This window comes from Epinephelus fuscoguttatus, linkage group LG16, assembly GCF_011397635.1.
Source record: "Epinephelus fuscoguttatus linkage group LG16, E.fuscoguttatus.final_Chr_v1".
NCBI lineage: Eukaryota > Metazoa > Chordata > Actinopteri > Perciformes > Serranidae > Epinephelus > Epinephelus fuscoguttatus.
In genome coordinates this window covers 23732224-23755522 of record NC_064767.1, presented here as the reverse complement: position 1 = coordinate 23755522, position 23299 = coordinate 23732224, and the positions used below count along the sequence as shown (strand labels likewise).

Here is a 23299-nt window from a genome sequence, read left to right as displayed (position 1 = left end):
ATAATGATCATGTTAATGTATTTTTCAATGAAAATGAGAGTAATGGTGCAAAAATGATCATTCCCTCCAATATTGTGAATCATATCGCAATTGCAATATCAGTCAAAATAATTGCAAAGAGATATTTTTTCCAAATTGTTCAGCTCTAGCACAGACAGATGGGACGTAACTGTGATACATACAAAAGAAGTCGTAAGCCAAAAAGGCTGGAACCACTTTTTCAGATGGTAAATGCTTATTTCATCAAATCAGACCATTTAGCAGCTCCTCGTGCTCTTTATATATTCACCCTTTTCCTTTTAGTTGTCACCTAAATGTATATGATATTTTTTTTTAATAATCTTAACAAAGGCAAAGCAATTTTGAGCATCAAAGACTTTATTTCCTGCATTCTGGGGAATTTCTAGGTATCAATTTATGGTTGAAATGTCTTTAATTTTGTCTAAATAGAATCCTTTGCTACTGTCAAGTGTCTATTCAGGGGAAAATATGCACATGTTCTTAATATTAAGGGGGACCTGTCCCTTGCGCCCCCACTGAAATCTTCACCCAGGGTTTTATATGGTACTGTGTATATATACATACACACAAACACCATATGTCTGTCCTGCCTGGTGATTGTATACTGGGAACACATTAGGGAGCACATTTCTTTGTCCCAAGAAATCATTTTGGTCCAATAACCAGGAAGAGGACGTTCCTATCATCTAAGTGCGGCTGAAAATGTGCAGGAACAGTGAGAAGCTATTGAGGCCTGTCTGTTCAGCAACATCGGAGTGTAGCAGCTACTGTGGCTACTAAGTGGACACAGCCTGAATAACTCAGTGATCAGTCCAAGGTCATAGTTTTTGTCACCTTTGGCAGATTTTTAAACAAATCGTGCTCCCACTCTGACACCTACAGATGTAAGACCCCAGCGTGAGTATTGACATTTCACTGTCTCTCTCAGGTTGACGGACAGCGTAACAGAACGGCATTGTCTCCAGGACCCTTGTTGGGACTCAATGTTTTCAACCATCTCTTTGTGGGCGGATATAATGAATACACTCCTGAACTGCTGCCACTTGGATCCAGGTTCCGTCATGGCTTTCAGGGTAAGACTGCTACGGCTTTATTACAACCCAAAACTGCTGTCTGGAGCGAGAGCGCCGGGGCTTGGAGGTTCTCCCAGGATCTCTGTCTCTTTGTAAGCAGAGGGGAAAGTGTGTAATGAAAAAGGGAGTTACAGGCTCGGACTGCGTATGAGGCCAGAGCAGAGCTTTGAGGTTGATTGTATCTGCATACTTTAATCACTTCACACCCCTGTACAGTTTTGCATTGTGTGCAAATCCATTTCGTTACTGATAAGTCACTTGAACAAGGGGGCCATACAAATCATCTTTGTCATCATCAACATCATTTATGCTTTTTCTCAGGTGACCCCATGTAGGAATGTATTCTGGGGAGCATCCATTGTGCCCGCTAATGTGCGGAGCTGTGGAGCAAAATTGCCATAACCATAATGATGACAACAGCTATGAATATCATCATAACCATATTCAGCAGTCTCTGCACTACAGCAATGAAGCTTGTTATTATAAAATGTCATGGCAGATCCATTGAGGGGAACAAGAGCTTTTTTATATTTAAGGACTGGAGCGATTTTGTGCGTTCGCCTATTTATCATCGTATAATTCATTTTTCTGCTCGCCAAATAAACCAGCCCAAATCAAATCAGCTATGGTAAAGCATCAGTTTGCCCGTACCGTATCAGACTGTCATACTCCCCCTCTGCTGGTAAGCACTACCTGAGTCAGGCGACACTGGTGGTACCATAACCTTTTTGCTCGGGATGTAATGAGAACTCATGAGCGTCTAATCAGATCTGTGTGACCTTCCTCGAGCCCTAATCATGATGGCTGGCAGTGAACACACTGATAATGCACTTCACTCCCAGTTATCAACAGATCCACACTCCCCTGTGGAGAGGTGGCAGAGGAGGTACTGTGGCTGCTGGGTAAAAAAAAAAAAAAAAAATCAGTTACTCAATTTGAGCTGTTGATCAAATAACAAGAAACAGGAAGTTTGTGTTTGTCGAGTTTTTCTATTAAAAACTTTGATCCTGCTTTGGTGCAGATATTTTTATCACACTTGCTACAAGATCTTGAGGGTCATAACCTTTTGAACCCCAGTCTTTTTTCTTTTTTCTTTTTTTTTCATGCCTCTGTAGCGGTGATAGCGCTGGGGGTGTGATTTTTTCAGGGTGTCTGTCCGTCCATCCATCCGTCCGTCCATATGTCTGTCTGTTCATCTCTCCCATTCTTATGAACGTGATAGCTCAAGAACACCTTGAGAGAAATCTTTAAATTTGGCACAAATATCCACTTGGACTCAACCATAAACTGATTAGATTTTGGTAGTCAAAGATCAAAGTCACTGTGACCTTGCATCTGTCTCATACTCATGAACGTGATATCTCAAGAACACCTTAAATGAATTCTTTAAATTTGACACAAACAGCCACTTCGACACAGCTATGAACTAATTAGATTTTGGTAGTCAGAGGTCAAGGTCACTTTGACCTAGCATCTGTCTCATTCTCGTGACCACCTTGAGAAAATGTCTTTAAATTTGACACAAACATCAACTTGGACTCAACAATCAGCTGATTAGACTTAAGTGGTCAGAGGTCAAGGTCACTTTGACCTACCATCCATCTCATCCTCATGAACACCTAGAGTATCACCACCACATCTCATACTCATGAATGTGATATATCAAGACACCTAGAGGGAAAATTTGGCACAGATGTCCACTTGGACTCAACCATAAACTGATTAAATTTTGTTGGTCAAAGGTGAAGACCACTGTGACCTTGCATTCGTCTCATGCTTGTGAATGCAATATCTCAAGAGGGCCTTGAGGGAATTGAATATGTGCTGATTGTGTAGATCTTCTGTGCTGCATGTTAAAAATGTGTGTGAAGCATCCATGTTTTAGAGCTTGTATCGTCTTTGCAGCAACAGTCATATTTGAAGTAATGTCTGCTGTCATGGCAACATATGAGTCTGGGCAGACATGAATGTAAACTATAACTATGACTTGACTGGTTCGCAGAGGCATACAACTGCAAGGCAGTAATTCTAATTAAAGACGGCCACTTAGCAGAAAATATCATTCTGAAACAATTATGTAAGAACAGGTTTTCTGCAAAACCAAATTTACTGCACATTTCATTGTCAGCTGTCTCTCTCCCAGGTATGAATGCTCGACTTGGCTCGTCTGGTTTCTTGGTTCTGTTACAGGAGTCAGTGAGTGTGCAGCTAAAACAAAAATATCCAGCTTTTATAATCTTCCTTATGAATCTGCCTCGCTTTCCGACGGTCTATGTTTGCAGCACCGCAACCATCACTTGAGTCTGCCAAGAAGACAGCATCATGCCATGAATATTCATGAATGAGCATGACATTTCCCCTGCATCCTGTTTATGCCAGTGACTAATGCAGCAGAGAGACGGGAGTCTGCATGTGGAGATGACTACATGGCTTGTGCTCAGGCCTTATATTTATAGAAGGCCCTGTGCTCTGCAGGTACAGGCCAAAGCAAATATTGTCTTGATAAAATTGAATTATGAAAGCAAAAAGCAAATATGATGAGGGAGATGTGTGATGACGGGGGGAAAACCATAGATTTAAAAACTCGGACATCTTTGATGTGAACTGTAGAGACTGTGGAGATTTTATTCCATCTAATAAAGACATTTAGATTTCAGTACATATGCTTCATATAAAACCCTGTGGTTTTACACGATGAAGTAAACAGCTATCATAGAAATTCATTTTGAGAGGTGTTTTCCTATTTATTGACTTTATTTGAGTGGGAAACCCAGCTCAGATTAATCACATTTTAGTGTGCGCCACATTAATCTTTACACAGGGAAAATGAAGAATGCTGTGTTTCCTTTGATAATCCCCTATCAGGGTAATAAAAGATATATCCCTCTGACTTAAACTTTGGCTGTCGGTGTGTTTGTTCTTTTCAAAGGGTGCATTTTTGATGTGCAGTTTCGTACAAGAAGAGACAGAAAGTTCCAGGTGCTGGGACAGCCTGCGGGACATCCAGCCTTCGGGCGCAGCGTGGGTCAGTGTGGAGTCACTCCTTGTGTCCATGTTCACTGCAGAAACGGAGGAACGTGCGTGGACTCCGGCTCATCTGTGTAGTGAGTGAAAATATTCATTTGTTGATTATTTATAATGTTTCCACTCATGAATAGCACATATTGGCTTTATAGTTGAGTTGAATGTGCCCAGTAACTTTCTGTCATATGTATATTCCTATATGTATTGTGACTAGGCATCAATGACCATTAGAAGATCAGTTACACCGCACACATATCGTGAAAGGAATGGACAGTGTTTACAAGCTTTTCACAGTGTCTGACTGTGTCCGTCTGCAGTTGCCAGTGCCCATTTGGATGGAAGGGAGCACTCTGTTCTGAGACCGTGTCTGTGTGTGATGTCGAGCACAGTCCCCCGCCTCTGTGTGCCCGCGGCTCCACCTGCATCCCTCTCCCAAATGGATATACCTGCCAATGCCCCCTGGGGACTGCGGGACTGTACTGCGAGAAAGGTCGTATCATTGAACCATAACTGTATCATTATATATATATTTTTTTTTTGTGATTATTTTAATAAACCAAGATGTTCACTATTTAATTATTTAAGTGCTGTATTGTTTTGCCTGTTCAGCTGTGACCATCAGTGATCCATTCTTCAGCGGTAACCAGTCGTCATGGATGTCATTCCCGCCTATGAGTATTAGGCACAGGACTGTTCTGCAGCTGCAGTTCCAGCCTTTATCACCGGATGGCATCCTTGTGTACACTGCACAGCACCTCAGTTCCAGAGCTGGTGAGGACATTAAATTACACCTTTATGTTAATGAACAAACTACTCTCTTTACAGAATGCCTGTGTGTTGATGTGTAAGAACCAGGATCACTATTTACTCTATGTCCTGACACCATGGTGCACATTACACATACAAATCATTCTTTGTTTCAACAGTACAATGAAAGAATAATATATGATGGACACCTTGCACTTACCTTTAAGTAGATGATGTAATGCAGTTTTGGAGCATCTTTTATAATTCTATACTATCATAGGAAAAATGCTGCTTTAATTATTCTTGAAACTAAGTATTTCATGCTAAAAGGCATCTGAAAAGATTTAGAGTAGCATATTGTTATCATTGTGCACTAATATCACAAATATGTCAGGTAAAGTTTAATATGTTGACATAGAAGTTTATTTTAAATCAACACTTGAGCTGAACTCCATGTAATGTGTAATATAAAAGTAATTATAGTCAGAAAAAAAAGTCAGTTCACCTAAGTTACACAAAAAAAACAACCCAAAAATCTAGTATTACTGCCCTGCGGTGCCTCAGCGCACCAGTCACATTTCTCTGTGAAAACATGGACGCTTCACACACATCTTCGCCCCGGCAGCACAGAAGATCTAAACCATCAGCAAAGTTGCAAGATGGGCACCCAAGATTAGTGTCATCAATTCAGTGTCTGACCAAATGTCTTCCCTTCTGTTCATGAGATGTGATGTTGAGTAATGGCCAGAAAGGTGTTTTATGCATGATATTATGATGTCACAGTGAAGTTAGCCTTTAATCATGTCATCATTATATCCCACTAGACATTTGTGTGAAGTTTGGTCATAATTAGTGTCAGAATTTTTTGAGTTATTATGGCCAAAAACATGTTTTGTGTGGTCACAGTGACCTTGATTTTGACCTTGGACCACCAAATTCCAATCAGTTTATTCTTAAGTCAAAGTCAGTGTTTTGCCAAATTTGAAGAAATTCCCTTAAGGAGTTCATGAGATATTGTGTTCATGAGAATGAGATGGGTTCAAGGTCACAGTGACCTTGACCTTTGACCACCAAAAGCAGTTCAGTTACAGTTCATTGTTGAGTTCAAGTCAGTGTTTTGCTAAATTTAAGAAAATTTCCTCAAGGGGTTCATGAGATACCATGTCCACAAGAATAGGACAGGCCAAGTAACATTGACCACTAAAATCTTAGCGGTTCATCGTTGAGTTAAAGTGGACGTTTCTGCCAGATATTAAGAAATTCTCTCAAGGTTTGCTTGAGATATCACGTTCATGAAAATTGGACAGATGGACAGACAACCCAAAAACATTATGCCTCCATCTACGGCAGTCACCAGCTGTTACCAGCCTGAATGTCACAAGATGAATTTTGAGGGTCTTCAGGTGATTAACGTGATGGGGAAATGAAAAATATTCTTCTTCTTCAAATATTCACAAAACAAAAACAAAGAGAAAAACCAAACAAACAAACACAAACCACAGATTTAATCCAGCATTAGACTTGGATAAAAACTGTAAAATTAAATCATATAAAACAAACCATAAATACCCTGTAAAACAAAACAAACAAGGAGTTATGCCTGAAACTGGAGCATGACAGTGGATAAAAAATATTAAAAGTTAAAATTACAAATTCCGTAGTGGTCACGGTGGTGACTTAAGTCGCAGTTGTAACAACAAATCAGTTATTGAAGTTATTTCGCACAACGCAAAAAGTGCACTTTTTTATTGAAGTCACCACACCATTTAAACATTTTAAAAATTCAACAGTCGTGTCTTTTTGAAAAGAACGTCCTTGTAGCCCTGGTCAGTCAACACACACTGCTGTGAATGTAACTATTTTCCTCTGCAGGAATAGTAGGTAAGCAAACCCAAGAAAGACAAGAAAGAACCTACTATTGAAATGTGTGACTGTTTTATTCTCTTCCTCCAGGAGACTTCTTCTGCCTCTCCTTGAAGTCTGGGTTTGTCCAACTGCGATACAATCTCGGGGATGGCACCCACATCCTGCAGTCTGTTGAGCGAGTGGACTCGCGTGGCAGGACCTGGCACACAGTGAAGGCTGGCCGAGTTGGTCACCAAGGCTTCCTCAGTCTGGATAATAAGGAAGTTAAAGAGAATGTGACTGAAGGGATGACCACCCTTGACGTTGCTACGGACATCTTTGTCGGGGGCGTGTCCACTCTGAGCCTAGTCTCCACAGACGCCACTGAAGGAGAACCACAGGGCTTCACTGGTGGTTTAAGAGAACTTAAACTCAACGGGGAGGAGTTTGAGTTGACAGAGACGGGGGCGATAAGTGGAGCCAACGTTGGGGACTGGGATGGGACTGCCTGTGGGTACAAGGTGTGCCAAAACGGAGGTCGCTGCAGGGCAACAGGAAGTGACTCATTCATATGTGTATGTCCACCATCTTGGACTGGCTCTGTGTGTAACCAGTCTGTAAGCTGTGTTAACAACATCTGCAAACAGGGTTCCTCATGTGCTCCGTCTAGTGTAACCTCATACCGCTGTATATGCCCCTTGGGATGGGGTGGGACGCACTGTGACAAACAAATAGCCACAGAAACTCTCAAGTTTGTGGGAAGCTCATACGTTAAATATCAGGACCTGAGATACAACACAAGAAATCTTAAATACACACAGGTTTCATTCAGCTTCCTCACAAGCTCAAATGACAGTTTGATCATGTGGATGGGAAGAGCTGAACACGAAGACGATGACTACCTCACAGCGGGACTGGAGAATGGCCACCTCAAAGTCGCAGTCAATCTTGGAGAGAGGCTTTCACTCCCAATAACTTCCAGAAATCTCACACTGTGCTGCAACACATGGCACAATATCTCCATAGCTTTAAACGGCACAATTATCCAAGTGTTCCTCAACAACAAGAGAGTCCTTTTCAAAGACGTGGACCCGTTTGAGCGTTACGTGGCCTTGAACTACGGCGGTCAGCTTTACTTTGGAGGATTCGAATTATACAGAAATGTGTCAACTGTCACTTCGGGGTTGTTTTCAAAAGGCTTTGAAGGAAGCCTCAGAAATGTGTATTTGTTTCAAGATACTAAGCCGTTGCAGTTTCTCAAAAATAGTGAGGGTTTTAATGTTTATGAGGGTAATGAATAGTGCTGTTGCATCTTCAATCTTGCAACATGATCTTTAAGCTTAGCTGTTTTTTTTTTTGTAACACCATACTACAAAATAGTCCAGAAGACAATTTGTTGGCAGTAGCTAGGTTCCAATTTTTTAAAGTTAAGTTCACTGTTTTACTATTTGTTTCCTCAACATTTTACAGCTTGATTTTTATCTGACTTCTGTCTGATTTTTTTTATGGATAATAATGCATTGTCTGATTCAGAGCCGCACTTAAAGAAATACTTCACCCACAAAATGGTCACTTTCATCAATTACTCACCCCGTGGTGCACTGAGTTTGTGAAGAAAACTTTGTCTCATATGCCTCTGTTGAACGAATAAACCAAAAATTGAGAATATTCTTGTCAAAACTATATCAAAACATCTGTTTAAAAACTCTCACAATTTTGTTATCCAGCTGTATTCTCAGTATATCTTGCACAGACAGCCCTTTCCGACAGGGAACTGAACTAAAGTGAAACTTACATACATCCTTCAAAGCCAGACTCCATTGGCAAAACCAGTAACACAGGAGCTACTGGTCTACCACCGCCTCCATCACTTAGTTTGTTTGTTTGTGTTATTGTGTGACTTTGGTGTTTTAAAGGTTTAGTTCAGATTCACCAACATCAAAAAATAACACAAACAAATTAACTGATCAAGCCAGTGATAGATCGGCAGCTCCTGTGTTCAGTGAGGTTAAATTGCTGGTTTTGCCAATGGAGTCTGGCACTGAAGCGAGCATAGGTAAGTTTCACTTTTAGTTAGGTTCTGTGGCAAAAAGGGCGTTCTGTGCATACAACTGTGTGAGAGTTTTAAATGGACCTTATCGTTTTGCGTTTGTTAGACGTGGCCCCTACGACTTTAATTCATCAAGACATTTTCCAGTTTTTGGATTCTTTGTTCACCGTGGAGGAGTGCAAGAAAAATACATTTTTAAAAAAATTCAACACAAAAGCTGGGTAACTGATACACAAATGATCCTTTGGGGGTGAAGTATTCCTTTGACAAAACTCAACTGGATGAAATATCAGATTAAATAACAGATAAAAGTCCTCAGAGTAAGTTACTATTCCAATTAGAAAGGACAACATTTCAAAAACAGTTTTGTAAACAATAACTTGAAAATCAGTATCCAGGTGGTTGTACCTTTAATACACTTAAAAAGAAATATGAGAATTTTTTTTAATAATCAATAATAAAAAAGGATTAGCTTTATTACGAACTGTACATAAACACACAGTGCAAAGGCACACTTCATCTCTAAGGTATATTACAAGCCAAAATGTACATACTTTTTCAAAAAAAAGTAAGTTTAAAAACGAATTTAAGTCCAGGGGGGGAAAAAAAAAACAACAAAAAAAAAAGCATAGCTGCTGTTTAGATCACGGTCCTCAGTTAAATGTTTTCTGTGTTACATTCATGCCAACTTTTTACCAAATGGTCCACACTTGTTTTGTATGTTACCATGAGACTGAAAACATTAAGTGATCATGTGTAGTCACTGCAGCAGCTCAGTATGAACAAGATATATACAATAAAAAGGTTAAAATTTTTAAACTGTTCCAATATTCAGGTCTTGGTTTGAAGAAAACACGTCTAGAAAGATCTTCACATCACTCTGAAATGATAGATCATTTTGGCTGCACTGTCAATAACATAAAATTTAAACTTCTATGAAGGAAATGGCAAGCTGCGGACCACTGTATAAAATAAACACCTCCACTGTCAGCCGATAACGCCAAAGTGGTTTGAACCAGCAAAGTGACCAACAAGCCAACCAAAAGTCTTTCTTAGAGCCCCCAACTAGTGGGGCTTTAAAAAAAAAAAAACATGATTATGAGTTAACTGTCTTTTGAACTTCTCCGTCCATTCTCATAATCAGAGTCCCGTCTATGTCTGTGCCTGTCCTTATGACGGCTGCCGTGATCATCGCTGCGGTGCCTTTCTTTCCTCTTCTCACCATAGCGGTCGTCTGAGTGTCCGTGGTGCCTACTCCTCTCTCTGTCGCGGCTGCGTTCACGCTTTTTCTCCCGCTCCCGTTCATGATACCTGCTCTTTTTCCCGTGATGAGTGTCCCTGTGATGACTGTGCCTCCCGTGGTGGTCTCTGTCCTCTGTTGTGCGCGGCCGCTCCCACGGGTCGCTGTACCGCTCCTCTAGGCGCTTGTAGTCTTTGGCCAGGGATGGAGGTCGGCCAGCTGGTTCAGGGTAGCTCCCGGCAAACTGCGACTGAAGTCCGGGAAGGGCCTGTGAAGTGCTGTCCTGAGCCCACGGTGTGCTGTGGTTCTGATCCTGGGTGTGTGGGCTGGAGAAAGTGTTAGGTGGAGGGCCAGTTGGGTAGTCGTAGCTGCCAGGTACCTGAGGCTGTTGCTGCTGCACTGGGATGGGTGCAGTACTGTTGTATACTGGGAGAACTGGTGCCATTACTGAGTTGTGTGGGACCTCAGACACTTCTGGGTAACACACTGCTTGTGGTGCTGGGACTGTAGGAGAATATACTGTCTGAGTTACAGGAGCACCAGCCTGGGACACCGCAGCATCTTCCTTTTCACCAGCGAATGATCGAATAGCTGTTTGCTTTTCTTCCTCGGGTTTGTTCTTGGGCTGAGAAAGCTGTAAATATCCTTGGTGAAATAGTGTAACTGGCTCATTTCTAGTGCTACTCAACACAGGCACAGGTTTAGGGCTCGAAGGAGCTGGCTGGCTGGCTTTATCCTTTTGTAGCACTGTTGTTTTATCTTCACTCACACTGCAATATGCTGAAGATTTTTTCAGTATTCCACTTAAAGGAGGTTTCGAGCTATTAGTGTGAGCCGGAGCAGCCTGGGATTTTGACTGCGACAAAGGATCCTCTTCAGACGGCGTTTTCTCAGTTTCAGACAAAGGGCCGGCATCGCCTTTGTTTGCAGAGGCAGCACTGCTAGTTTCAGCCCCACTCGGAGCTGCTGACAAGCTTGCCAGGAACGCTTCAGTCGATACATCTGGAGGCTTATCTTTCAGAGAGACTGGGGCAGCATGGGTCACCACTGCAGCATCCTTTCCTGATGAGTTGTTAACAGCAGATGTATCCGTTGGGCTGGGGAGCTCTTGTTCAGCTTTAACGGCTTTGGCTTCTTTCTTCTTGATGACAAAGCGCTCTCGTGGCGCAGCAGCTGTTGGACTTTTCGAGTTTACAGTTGATGCCTCCGTTTTGGGAGCTGGTTGGGTCTTCTGGGTGTCATCTGCTGTTGTTGCAGGTTTACCTCCAACATCTGGCAGAGGTGGCAATTCCCCACCCCAGCCTACTAACACACCTGGAAGGAAGCGCAGTGGTTTTCGGGGTTCCTGATTGTTGGTCTCCTCTGATGCAGATGGTTCTTCAAAAGACTCTGTAATTGGTTCATCAACATCTTCAGTAGTGTTAAGTGGTTTGTCCTTCTCTTTTTTATGTGCAGTAGTCAAGGAAGAGAGGAACAATTTCTCATCCTCCTCTGTTTCTCTGGTTTCTTTTGTGGAAACGGTGATGGGCTGGATTTCAGGAATAATCCTTGCACTCTCATTCATGTCCACGGGAAGAAAATCCCTCTTAGGTCTCTGGCGAATTATGAGTCCAAGGAGGAGGTTGGCACGGTTGTTTTCTAAACCTGTCAAATGAGAACATTAATTAAATTTGAAAGATTAGAAATGTTTGTGTAATTTACCGAGAGAAAAGTAATTATCCAAGAGAAGAGAGGTGTCCATGTTACCTGGCCCATCAAAGGGAACGAGCTGATGTGGAACTTTTTCAGTGGCGCCCAAGGGAATGAGGTACATGTCCTTCACTTGTTTCAGGTTATTGGACACCACCCCAAAACGCCTGCGACTGCTGAAGTAGGCGTACAAAAGAGTATAGGAGATCTCATCTTCCTCTGTCTCAGGGGAGAAGCGAATCAGGCACACCTCCTTTAATAAAAGAAAAAGCATGCGTCAGTAAAATTTGTAATCACTGTAGAAATTCGACCAGAACTCTTTATTACAGCAGCTCTATAATGCATCACATGACACTACAAATCTGAATGGTATTTAGTGACTTAATATTACTGTAGACTGTGTAATCCCTTAAAGGGCCAGTTAACCCCAAAATCAAACATATATTTTTCTCCTCTTCTGTAGTGCTATGTATCAATTTAGTTGATATAGTATGAATTGTGAGTGTGGGACATATCAGTCGTAGAGATGTCTGCCTTCTCTCAGACATAATGGAACTAGATGGCACTTGGCTTGTCTTGCTCAAAGCGACAAAAAAAATTACATTTGAAAAACTCAACAGCAATGTCTTCAAGAAATCATGACCCTATTTAATGGGATTTGTACTTGTGTGTCAGCTCTATGCAAAGTCTATGCCATCCTATGCACATGGCCTATGCTGTCGCGAGCATTTATCCTTGTGCCATGGTGTCGGTGTCACTCTGCAGTTACACCGCCATAACACTAGTCAGCAGCGGGGTTTCTGTGAGGTACTGTAGGGTTTAGTTGATTTAAAACACACACAAGTACACACATCAGCTTCACTATAACTCGCAGCATTCACAGACAAAGCCATTTTCCCCACATATACAACATGATAATGATTTTAGCACAAGTCTATGGCATTTTACATTGTATAAATTAGCCTAGCAGCTAGCTGACTTTTGCTCTACTCATATGAAGCCAGAGACACAGCAACATTTAACAAAGATAACGTTACAAAATTTGGTTCCATGACAACTCACAAGGTTCACTGACAAAACACCTGTCTTATACTAAACACGTTTTCCAAACAAAAACATGCTAACATTTAGCAAGGCCTCCACATTTAGTGGAGGCCTTGTTTTCCCAATTTAGTGTCTTCTTACCTTGGAAATTGAAGTAAATAAATGCTTAGTTTCCTCTGAGGGAAATGGTCTCAGCTTACAAAAATGACACAAGGCCTGCATTGCAGTGACCTGCAGTTAAATTTCTGGGTAGTGTCAGGCTACGGCACAGGCTCTACATTAATAAAAAGCCTACACCATAGGTATGGCCTCGATTGGACGCAGAATTATAAATTCCGCTTAACTTAAGATAATCCACAGACCTTGTTGTGAGCAGTTTCATGTAGGGACAATCTAGATTGATAGATAGCTCTACAGGTAAGACAAAAAACATGTATTTTTGATTTGGGAATAAACTGCCTCTTTAAGGGGGAAAGCTGCTGAAAACTCACTTTTGTTCCAGTTGCCCGAATCTTCTCCAAGTAGTCCCACACCGTCTGTGGACTTATCCTTCCACCAACTTGAATGCTATCTGGAAGGTCCTGATGAAGAAAAAAAAAAGGTCAAACCTTACTGACAGTGCTTAGTTTAAAACACTTTGCTACAGTTATTCAAACTCGAAATGTGTTCAGTGAATAATGAATAATGGATAATGAATAATGGATAACGAATGATGAATAATTAATGTGTCCACTTTACCTCAGTCAAGTTGTCCAAAATGCCAGAGACAGGAAAAGCTTTTGTCACAAACTTTGCCACAGAGTGCATATGAATAAATCCTCGCCACAGGGACTTCAGGTTGGAAAGGAAAGCGGCCTCTTCATCTCTTCCAGTTGCGTGATCCGACCTGTGATGAATATAAACAGCAATGGAGCAATCTTGCAAAAATCAGCTTGCAAGAGAACGACACAGAGTATTAGAAGTAACAGCTTACCGTCCTTCATAAACCGACTGAGCATTTCGGAAGCTCTCCTCTAGAACAGTGAGGTGCAGGTCGTCATCGATTGCAGGTGGTGTGCTCTTCGTCTCCTCTGCTTTAGTGGAATGCCTCCGAACCACTGTGGTGGCAACTTTGACCACTTTGGTTGGTGCCTCCTCCACAGGGGGAGCCATACGACCTTATTTGAAAAGAAGAACATTACACAACAAGTTGGTAACTCAGCAGTGACACATTACAAGCAGAAAAATCAATCTTAAAGCATATGAGGATCTTTTTACCAGTGCAGATTTTGCAGTGTAGGTCAAATAAATGAGACTTGTGTTGGCTGGTGGTGTCTTTCTCCGTCTTGGTACTCTCTGTTTTATCCTCTGGGGTTTTTGGAGGCTCTGCTGAGATTTCTGCCACTTTGGGAGGAGACTTAAGCTGACAAGATAAAAATAAAAAGACAATGAAAAAGACATGTCGCCCCTTTTACTGGTAAATATACGGTAATGCAGTATTATTTGTTGTGTCTCTTACCTCTTCAGGCTCAGGGGCCTTCACTGGTTCCTTTGCTGGTTCTTGGCTCTCGATTTCAATTTCACCTTTGTGCGTGATCTTGGTGATCGGCCGTCTCTCTGCCTCTCTTTGCTCTTTTTCGATCATCTCAATCGTCTGTAAAATGAGAAATGTGTTGCTTTTTAGAGGGCTACTGAAAGTTTAGTATTCCAAAATACAAACATAAAGGAAGACAAAATCTCCAAGTATGTTAATACCACTTTCTGAGCTTACTTTTTCCCAATTATCATGGGCTACAAGATGAAGCACTGGGCTATCAGGGTGAATATATGTAATTACATTTGTTAGAAACTACAGCAAAGACAAAGCATTACTTACATGTCGGTTCTCCCTTTGTCGCCAAGCAGCCAATTCTTTCGAGGCCAGTTCCTCGGGGCTCATTCGAATTAGGTTACCAGGAGAAATTTCCCCTTTGAGGACCCTCTTAAAAAGGACCTTAAAGATACAATAAAAATACAAATAAAGGAAATTGTGTTTATATTAAAACTCCACGAAACTTTACATTTGCAACACGCCTGATTTCAAATGGTACTTACATTATTTTTAGTATCTTTGAGGTTAAACATTAGGCTTCGGTACTTGTTCTTGTATTTGTTGTCAGTGTCTTTATACAAGTGAAAAAGCTCTCTCTCTGTCTTCTTGGCAACTTCTGAGGCCCTCTCCACTGAGACGTTTAAATCAGACTCCTTCAACCTATAGTGAAGAAAGCGTTAAATTTAGTGCACTTGGGTAGTTTGTGTTTTTCAATAAAAGAAATATAAAATGTTTTCAGTCTCTGCACATTTCTTCTAATTACATTCACTCACGAAATACTCACCTCTGTATGAGGATTTCTTTCAAAGAATCACGCACACTTCGCCTGATTGCCTCCACAGACACCGGTTTCTTTGAAGCTGACGACGGAGTCTTACTCTTCGTCTCTTGTTTGAGATAAAAGCCTGTGAGGATAGAATGACAATATCTACTGAGAGGGTGGGGGAATTCTGTGACCACAAGTATTACAGAATATCAAAGATTCAACACAGAGTTCTGATACAAGAATGTGACACACAGACGCTTGCTATGAAAAATATTAGCAACTTTGGCTGTTATCTAATACCTGAGAAAGGACAATAAGGATTTTATCTTCTCCTCTGTATTGAACTAGAATGCAAAGCAAGTTGTAGATGTAGCTGTTTAGTATCTCAACCTGATCAAAACACTATTGTAAACAATATCAGGCAGCAAGGTGACACTGAAGTTGAGCATTTTCCTTAGTTTGACGTTGGTTTTGTAGCCACAGTTGGGTTCTGAATTATAGAGGCAAACAGCAACAACACAACAAAACTGTCTGTAGCTATTTTAAGAGACCCTTACCCCGCGGATGCACTTGTGTTCTCGTTTGTTTTTATAATGCCCAACAGTATCTGCAGCTCCCAAAAATGTCCTCCCCGCTCACTTGATGTTTTCAGCTGTAAACTTTGTCGAGTTGTCAAAATATAAGCAGTGAGCTTGGAGTCAATGCTGGAGTTTTGGGGAGGTTATGACAACATCTAGTTGTATAAGTTTAAAAATACACCCCCCTTGTCGCAGGTATTTTTATACTGTAAACTTGCTACACCCACATTTACCACCACATTAAAATCAGATCCCCAATCGCCAGCATATGTGCAGTTGTAGCATTCCAGCATTATATTTAGTTTCTTTAAAATGTAGTTCACACACTTATTTTTTGGTGGTGTAGAAATGTAATTAACATCCCTTTTATAAAGTCCTGAGCATATTTGGTGATGTCTTATCTCAACTTGCAGTATATAAGGTTTCAATTTAAATAACAAAAAACATGTTTCACACTATGTAGAAAAAAATAAATCATGTGTTGTGACTGTCTTCATTCAATCTTGTTCACATGTTGTAATAAAGCACCATGAACCAGCCTGGCCTTGAACCCAATGTGGCATTAAAAAGAGAACAAGTAAACAAAAACAAACCTATTTTTACATTCACAGCCTCCTAAAGAAAATACCTGGTTTATGAGCTGCCTCTCTGCCATCTGTGGACTGCCTTCTATCAGGATCCTATTTTGGGAGAGAAGTGCAAAAAGTACATCATTAACAATATTGATGTCATTAAGAAAGACAATATCAACAAAATAAAACGTGTGAATAACACATCAAATATTACAATCCCCCCTGGCCAAAGGTCATACAAAGAAATACAGAGTGAGTTTTATGTGTGGGGAAAATGCACTAAACTTTGGTGAGTACACCATGTTAACCACACACCCATGTGCAAGCCTTCTGGACAGGCAAAGTAAAAGCAAAAGACAACAAACCCTTGTGTAGTGGTAACACTGGCTATGATTAATATCAGAGGAGGAAATAGCTGGGGGAACAAATAAAATATCCTTTGTATATGAAAGATTTCTATAAATGCATGATCAATAGCTTTGTTAAAGTACTCATACTGACAATGCTTACCTTTCTTACTGGTCTGACGCCCCCTGATGCGAGTGCCTGAGATGGTCCGGGTTGGGGTTTGGGGGGCGGTTTAACTTCCTGTACCTCAGTTTTTGCTTGAACTTCTGGTTTGGCTGCACTCGGGGGTTCAGGCTCCACCTTTTTGGTCTCCTCCTCACAGCACTTTAAGCACACGTACATCTGGTCCTCCTCCTCCATTTCGCGTACTTTCGTCAGGTCAAGACCAACACAGTCACCATGGAACCAGTCGTCACAGCGACCACAGCCTACCATGAACCTAAACAAAGCACGGATACTATTAAAGGTGTGTTTGCAAGCATTCTGAGCAACAGATGCACTCTGGCACAGAACATAAATAAAATCAATATTAAAACTCCTTTTTTTGTTTACTCAAACATCTATCTCACTGTAAGCCAGTCAGGTTTTTTGATAATTGTACAAATATTGTGGCTGATACCTTTCACATTCCCATTCTCACAGTCCTAAAATCCTTTAAATATTGCATCCTATGCTGAGTAAAGCAACTATCAACATTTCAATGTTGCTCACACCTGTGAAGTTAAATCTACAAAATGTAATATTAAATTTGAGGAACAAATAAACAACTTGTCTTGCAACACTTACATATTATTGTGGTGTTTCTTGCACTGGCCACAGCAGTTGTTCCCGTCCCATACAGACTCGCTGTTAGCAGGTTGCTCCTCAGCACTTTCCTTCTTCACAACAGGAGCGTTATCTGGAATAAACAGCTGCGGCTCCTCCACAGAGATGCTTCTTGAAGTTCTGCTTTTCTGTCTTTGAAGGATCTTTTCTGGCTTTTTCAGTTTGGGCTTTTCTTGCCCTCCTTCCTCAGCAGGTGTTTTTACAGAGTGGCCTGGACGGCCATGCGTCAAGTTAGCAGTCTCTACTTTGGGGATATTGGGCGGATGTTTGGTCGGTCCCTGCTGATCAACACGGTGACCAGATGATGGGCTCTTCTTTGCTACAGAGCTGGGTGTACTTGGCAATTTTGGCTTTGCTTTACTTTCTCCTGCGCCCTGTGTCTTTTGTATTTTAGACACATGCTCACTTTGGGTGTTTTCCGCAGGCCTTTTCAAAGGTGAAATGTCTGTCTTTTCCTTTGGAGATTTCATTTTGTGCGGGTCTCCTCTTTGGATTTTGGATGGTGTGTTTTGGATTACTTTATCTCCCTTAATCATGTTGTTTGGTTTACCTAAAACCAAGTCCTTATTCTTGTCAGAGGCGAGTCCTTGTTTTGACTTGAGCGGTATTTTGGCCACAATCTGGTGCTTTTCCTTATCATCAGTCTTATGTGTAACAGTAGTTCTGTTATTCTCAGTGTTTTGTGGCTCTCTGATGTCAGATTTTTCCTTACTCACTGACTTTTGATTTTTAGGAACATCCTGATTGTTAAGTTTTGTCTCCTGTAGGCAGGCACTCCCCATTACTGTCCCGTTGGAGGCCTGCACGTCATTAGGATTCACATACGGGCCCAGGCCGAGGGCCGCATCATCAGCAGAGCTCTTCTCAGTTGCATCGACCTCTGCCACTGCTTCAGGTGTGGGATTCTGTACACTGACAGCTTCATCTGGCAACACTGCAAACCCAATATCCCCAGCATACGAAAAACCACTGTCAAGGCACACGGACTGGCTCGCTTCAACATTTTCTGTGTAAGAGGGTCCTGGAAGCAGCTCAATCCTGAATCCTGCAATTGTGACCGTCAGTCGTCTCAATATAACTGAAGGCTTCAGCCATAATCCACAATCAAGATCATTAACATTAATACGCCCTCCCAGAGTTAATTCTCTCTTCAGCTGGGCGCCTTTAACGCCTTTCTCAATGACAAATGACTTCCGTAGCCTGTTGGCTGGTTTCCTCCCTGGTCGTCCTCGGATCATGGTGTTAGTGGATATGTTAGCGGGCTGTGGATTACTGCAATGCTCTGTTTCAACAAGAAAACACAGGAAACTGTCACAATATCTATAATTTTTAGGTGTCATGTCGTGGAAACAGGACATGACACATTTAGGAAACTAAATGTGCAACTCACCATTACCATCTAAATAACTTGTTCGTTTCTTCTGCCTGCCAACAGGCCTCTTGACTTGTGTGGTCTCTGCAGCTGTCAGTTCACTGCCAAGGCCGGCGGATGCTGAACCATCACTGAGACCTGCAACAATCAAAAAAGTAAATGTAGTTTCCAAACAAACAAACAATATTCAAAACAGACAGAAAGAGAAATGGCAACCACAATGTTTGAAAATCAGCCATCCAGTTGACACAGGAGCATTTACAATGATATCTCTTTAAAATCTAATAACACAAAGAAACAAAAAACATCACTGACCCACTGCTGAATTTTGCTCAGCTGCTGTATCTCTTTGGCATTTCTAAACATATTCATGACATGAAATGGATTCTGGTGATTGTTTTCAATCTCAAACACTTAAATAAAGCACAGTCTGAATGTGATATCTGATAGTGCTTATGCTGACATTAAAATGTTTGTGGTACAAACAGATGTTGACAGTGAGGATTTTCCCTGTATATCTAAATCTAGAGAGATCTGCCTATGTATTTCTGATGTTGTGGTTTTGTCGTCAAGCACCTGAAAAGCCGACGTAAAATACAAAACTAAGCTAATCAAAGTTTGCTGCTGATGAATAAATAATGTAAGCAAGCTGTTATTATATACTTAAAATTCCCTCTGCCAAGTTTTATAGTCAGTTGTGTATGGTCTATATTGTGAAGCAGCCACATTAACAAAGTTACATGCCAGCTTTAATTAAAGTTTGAAATCAGCACAAATCAGCATTAGTCATTTTACTGACTGTTTTGTCTGCTGACGTACCTGCTGAGCCAGCAATCTGAAAAGTGGCGTCCTCATTGTCCAGCAAATTGAACTGAGAGCTTGCACATCCAAACATGGGGTCTTTGTCACTGAGCATGTTCTTCAGTGAGTCTTCCAGCCGGTGTCCTGTCCCAAACTCATTACTGGCTTCACATTCCAAATTCTGACCTGTTATCAGGGAGTCGTCCAACTGGTCACTGGGTATTAAATGATTAAAGGTGTCCACAATATCCATGAATGCTGCTGCCTTCCTGTATGAAACAAAGACAAAATGTAAGGAAAGCAGGTGTCAAAGACCCATTTTGAGCAAGCAAAATTATATCAATAATGCTTCAAGACAGCTATCACGCACCATGTCCATTTGAGGTCTCATCTAAGCAAGCTAGATCTGAGCAAATATTCATGTTAATGTTTTCTTGAAGTACACTGAAATTAAAATTGGGCTGTTTCTCTTTCAGCATCAGGGACAGCTTGTTGCTGCCACTCTTTCCTCCTCTGGACTATGGGGATGTTTTGAACACAAACGCTTAAATTCATTCTCCCCATCTGTTGGACAATGTTTATCACAGAGGTCTGAGATCCATAACCTCACGCACTATTTTACTTTGTATTCTTTAGTGAACTGGTCATCTTTATCCAAGCGCAAAACCTGGCACTTGTATAACTGTATTTATTTTTACTCTTACATGTCTGTCACGTAAACAGTTCCATCATAGCCTACGCTCCCGGGGCTCCATCCCCTTAGTCTGTACAGGATATGGTCAAAATGTCTTCTCCTTATCTGCCCCCTGAACCTGGATCACACTGCAGCAGGAACTGATTTGTCCAGCATGATTCCCTTCGGGGTCTTTTAACTTCTTTTAAGAAACCTGGAGAGAGTGTCTGCCAGGGTTTGTTCTTGTAGATAGTTTTAAACTATCACTTTGGCACTTTTTCCACTTATATTTTATCTTTGTATGACTTTCCAGTTTGTCTGTAACTTTATGTTATATGCTTTTCTGTCTTAACTGTGGCTCTCTTGAGAAAGAGACCCCACCGTCCAAATGTGATTACCTGTTTAAATTAAAGATAAAATAAACAAGATACGCAAAGCATCATCAGCTCTTAGCCAGTGGCTGTAAACTACAAAAAATAAAGACCTTAACATCTTCACATGACTCTGCACTACACATTTCTGCTTACTTTGACTTCCTTATTATGTTATCTTCTTTTTCAGTCATTTGATGATAAACAAACGGGGGGAAAAGAAGTAGTATGTGAGGTTTAACAAAAACTCATAGGGAAACATTAGGAATTCATGTGTTAGACTGACCTGTTCGGGGGTTATCATCCAGTACGGCTCTCCTAAACTCTCACTGATACATTATATGTCATCATATGTAGCGCACATTTTGCACCTGTACTTTATCTGTGTTATTGTAAGTTGGAGTGGACAATTATTATTACTATTTTTTTATTCCAGTTTGGCAAAATACACATTGGAGTGGAAGTCTGTGCAATTTTATTCTTATAATTGTGTAAACTTTGAATATAATGTGTACAAATATTACATACATCTATAAAAAATGAAATGTATACACTGTATTGTTGCCGCTGAAAACGAATTAAAAATTAAGTTCTAAAAAAGATTGAACTATTCAGCATTTACTTAGAAGTTTGCTGTTGCTCATCCGATAGGGTGCACAACATGAAAACGTCATAAGTATTTAAGTGTCAAAGCTATAACATATCTTTTTAAATGTAGACGAACAAACAGGAGTTTGCACGTTTTTTTTAAATTGCAAATTAGAGTTTAAAACACCTCCTTTGCATGTTTGCTTATTATAACAACTGTGGATAAGCTTCTTTGTAAGCTTTCTGATACTCATATAACCACAGTGTTATGTTTGTTTTTGTGGAGGGTATCTGTTTCTTTGCGAGGGGGTGGGGGTCCTATATGGGTCAGCTTTCAGGCCCCCTGTCTCCTAATCGGTCATGTAGGTCAGTCTATAATCTAACGCTCCTTCTTATATGGCTTAACATGTAGGAAAATAAAACATTTAGATCTAAATGTAATCGATTTCTGACGGCATGTCCCTTAAAGCTGTTGGGCGCACAGTGACAAACAACTCAAACTTAACTTCTGGGATGAGTCCATCAGCTGTAAATACTGTTGGTATGTTGTCCTGCTACGTTAAGCCAACGTCGCTAGCATGTCATGTTTGGCCACTTCCGTTGGTCGTCCACGTTTACATAGTCAAATATGTGCACTTACAGTTACCTATAAGCGTACAGTTACCTATAAGCGTTTGTGTGTAACGAAGTGCAAAACAAAAATTCCTATGGCTAACTTTGAGAGCCGTCAAAGAGGGAAGCTAATGTAAATGCTACATGTTAACGTTGCCGCTTTTAACCAAGTTAGAACTTCACAACCTTGCGCAGGCCAGACGTAGGAGTGCATACATGAAAACGTTACTTAACTATGTTAGCAGCTGTTCAGACGTCTTAATATAATGTCACCTAATATAACTTAACGCCCATATCAGAACCGCGTTTCTGTAACCAGGTTCTCCCTCCCAATGAAGTGTTTGCTAGTTAGCATGCTAACGTTCTAGGACGGCTAACGACTACCCGCTGCACAACGTTAGCATGTATGCTAGCAAGCTAACGGTAACTTATGTAGGAAGTTACTACCCAAGGGAACTCACCGTTTTAAACTCTGCCACTGTTGCTACAAATAGCATTTGCACAAGTAAAAATCTGTGCAAGGAAAGCCAGACATAGCGCACAAAATGTGTAAATATTTAGTTAGACAGGTCGGTGCTAAATCTGTCAGACAGGCTAGCTAGGTCGCTTTAGCATAGGCCTACAGGTACCAAGTTTGTTTGTAGCCTGAGTGCTGCTAGCGGCCGTTAGATGATCACGCCCACATGCATCTGATTAAACGCATGCAGTTTTGATATTAATAAATATTTATCCCCAGGACTCTTACCTCTTTCTCACTGCGGTGCTGTATCCAACTCGTGAAAGGTTACATACTAGCACAACTGCTCCCAGCTACCAGTAACTTCCTCTAACTCAGCCGTCATTCGTCCTGCTGCTGCAAAGCCCCTGACACACAGCGCTGGTCGTCACGTGGCTTCTGTTTACTGGTAGCATAGCAGCTGATAGTACAGACATAACTCACATCTACACAGTGGTTTCCAGTATTTATGCTTTGCAAACTACAGTTCAGAGGGGGTACCTGTGTGTGAATGCAAACTATGGTGTTAGAGTCAACTTTTCAAATGCATTCAGTTGTTCCATGTAGAGAAAATGTTGATTTATTGTCATATATGTAAGTGAAATGTTTGACATCCTCTTGCCTGAACATTTATCTATTTATTTTATTTCACAAAAGCAGATTCGTGCCTTCTGTGTAAAATAATTTGAATGCAGAACCATGAAGTGCAAGGAATCTTAATTTTCAACCTGGGTGTTTTTACCATTGCAAAAAGCTGCAAGTTACAAGTCCAACAAAACAGGCAAACATTGTACTTAGCACACAAGCACTTTTTCACTCTCACTCTTACAGATTAATGAGATTTTAATATCATATTTTCATCTTGACAGCACACATTTACATCCCTACAGTATCCAATTTGTTTTTAAGTCTCAATCTACATTTGCAGATCATACTTATAAGAGAAACACAGAAGTAATTTGACATTTGTAAATCATAAAAACAGGTATACAAA

The 23299-nt window shown here is 40.9% G+C and overlaps 2 protein-coding genes across 4 annotated transcripts in view; one reads left to right on the top strand and one right to left on the bottom strand.

The window, feature by feature from the left end:
* Window positions 1-9515, top strand: part of eys (eyes shut homolog) — a 233308-nt gene extending 223793 nt beyond the window's left edge. Inside the window, exons 47-51 of the mRNA XM_049600306.1 lie at window positions 950-1094; window positions 4024-4198; window positions 4436-4608; window positions 4728-4889; window positions 6819-9515. Coding sequence (XP_049456263.1) covers window positions 950-1094; window positions 4024-4198; window positions 4436-4608; window positions 4728-4889; window positions 6819-8011 — 1848 coding nt within the window. The 3' untranslated portion in view covers window positions 8012-9515. The remainder of the gene's footprint in view (window positions 1-949; window positions 1095-4023; window positions 4199-4435; window positions 4609-4727; window positions 4890-6818) is intronic.
* A 315-nt stretch (window positions 9516-9830) lies between these two features.
* On the bottom strand, window positions 9831-22689 carry phf3 (PHD finger protein 3). Of its 3 annotated transcripts, none has more exons than XM_049600303.1 (16): window positions 22555-22689; window positions 19584-19834; window positions 18783-18902; window positions 17354-18674; window positions 16730-17006; window positions 16276-16327; window positions 15088-15208; window positions 14807-14963; window positions 14589-14705; window positions 14232-14366; window positions 13991-14135; window positions 13707-13890; window positions 13472-13619; window positions 13225-13314; window positions 11747-11942; window positions 9831-11644 (listed from the first exon to the last, which is right to left on the bottom strand). In XM_049600303.1, exons 2-16 carry the CDS (start codon window positions 19816-19818, stop codon window positions 9864-9866), a joined length of 5079 nt encoding a protein of 1692 aa, XP_049456260.1. In that variant the 5' UTR covers window positions 19819-19834; window positions 22555-22689; the 3' UTR covers window positions 9831-9863. The 3 variants fall into 3 exon arrangements, with proteins under 3 accessions (XP_049456260.1, XP_049456261.1, XP_049456262.1); XM_049600304.1 differs by having other exon boundaries at window positions 18789-18902; XM_049600305.1 differs by having other exon boundaries at window positions 19752-19834.
* Window positions 22690-23299: the final 610 nt, after the last annotated feature.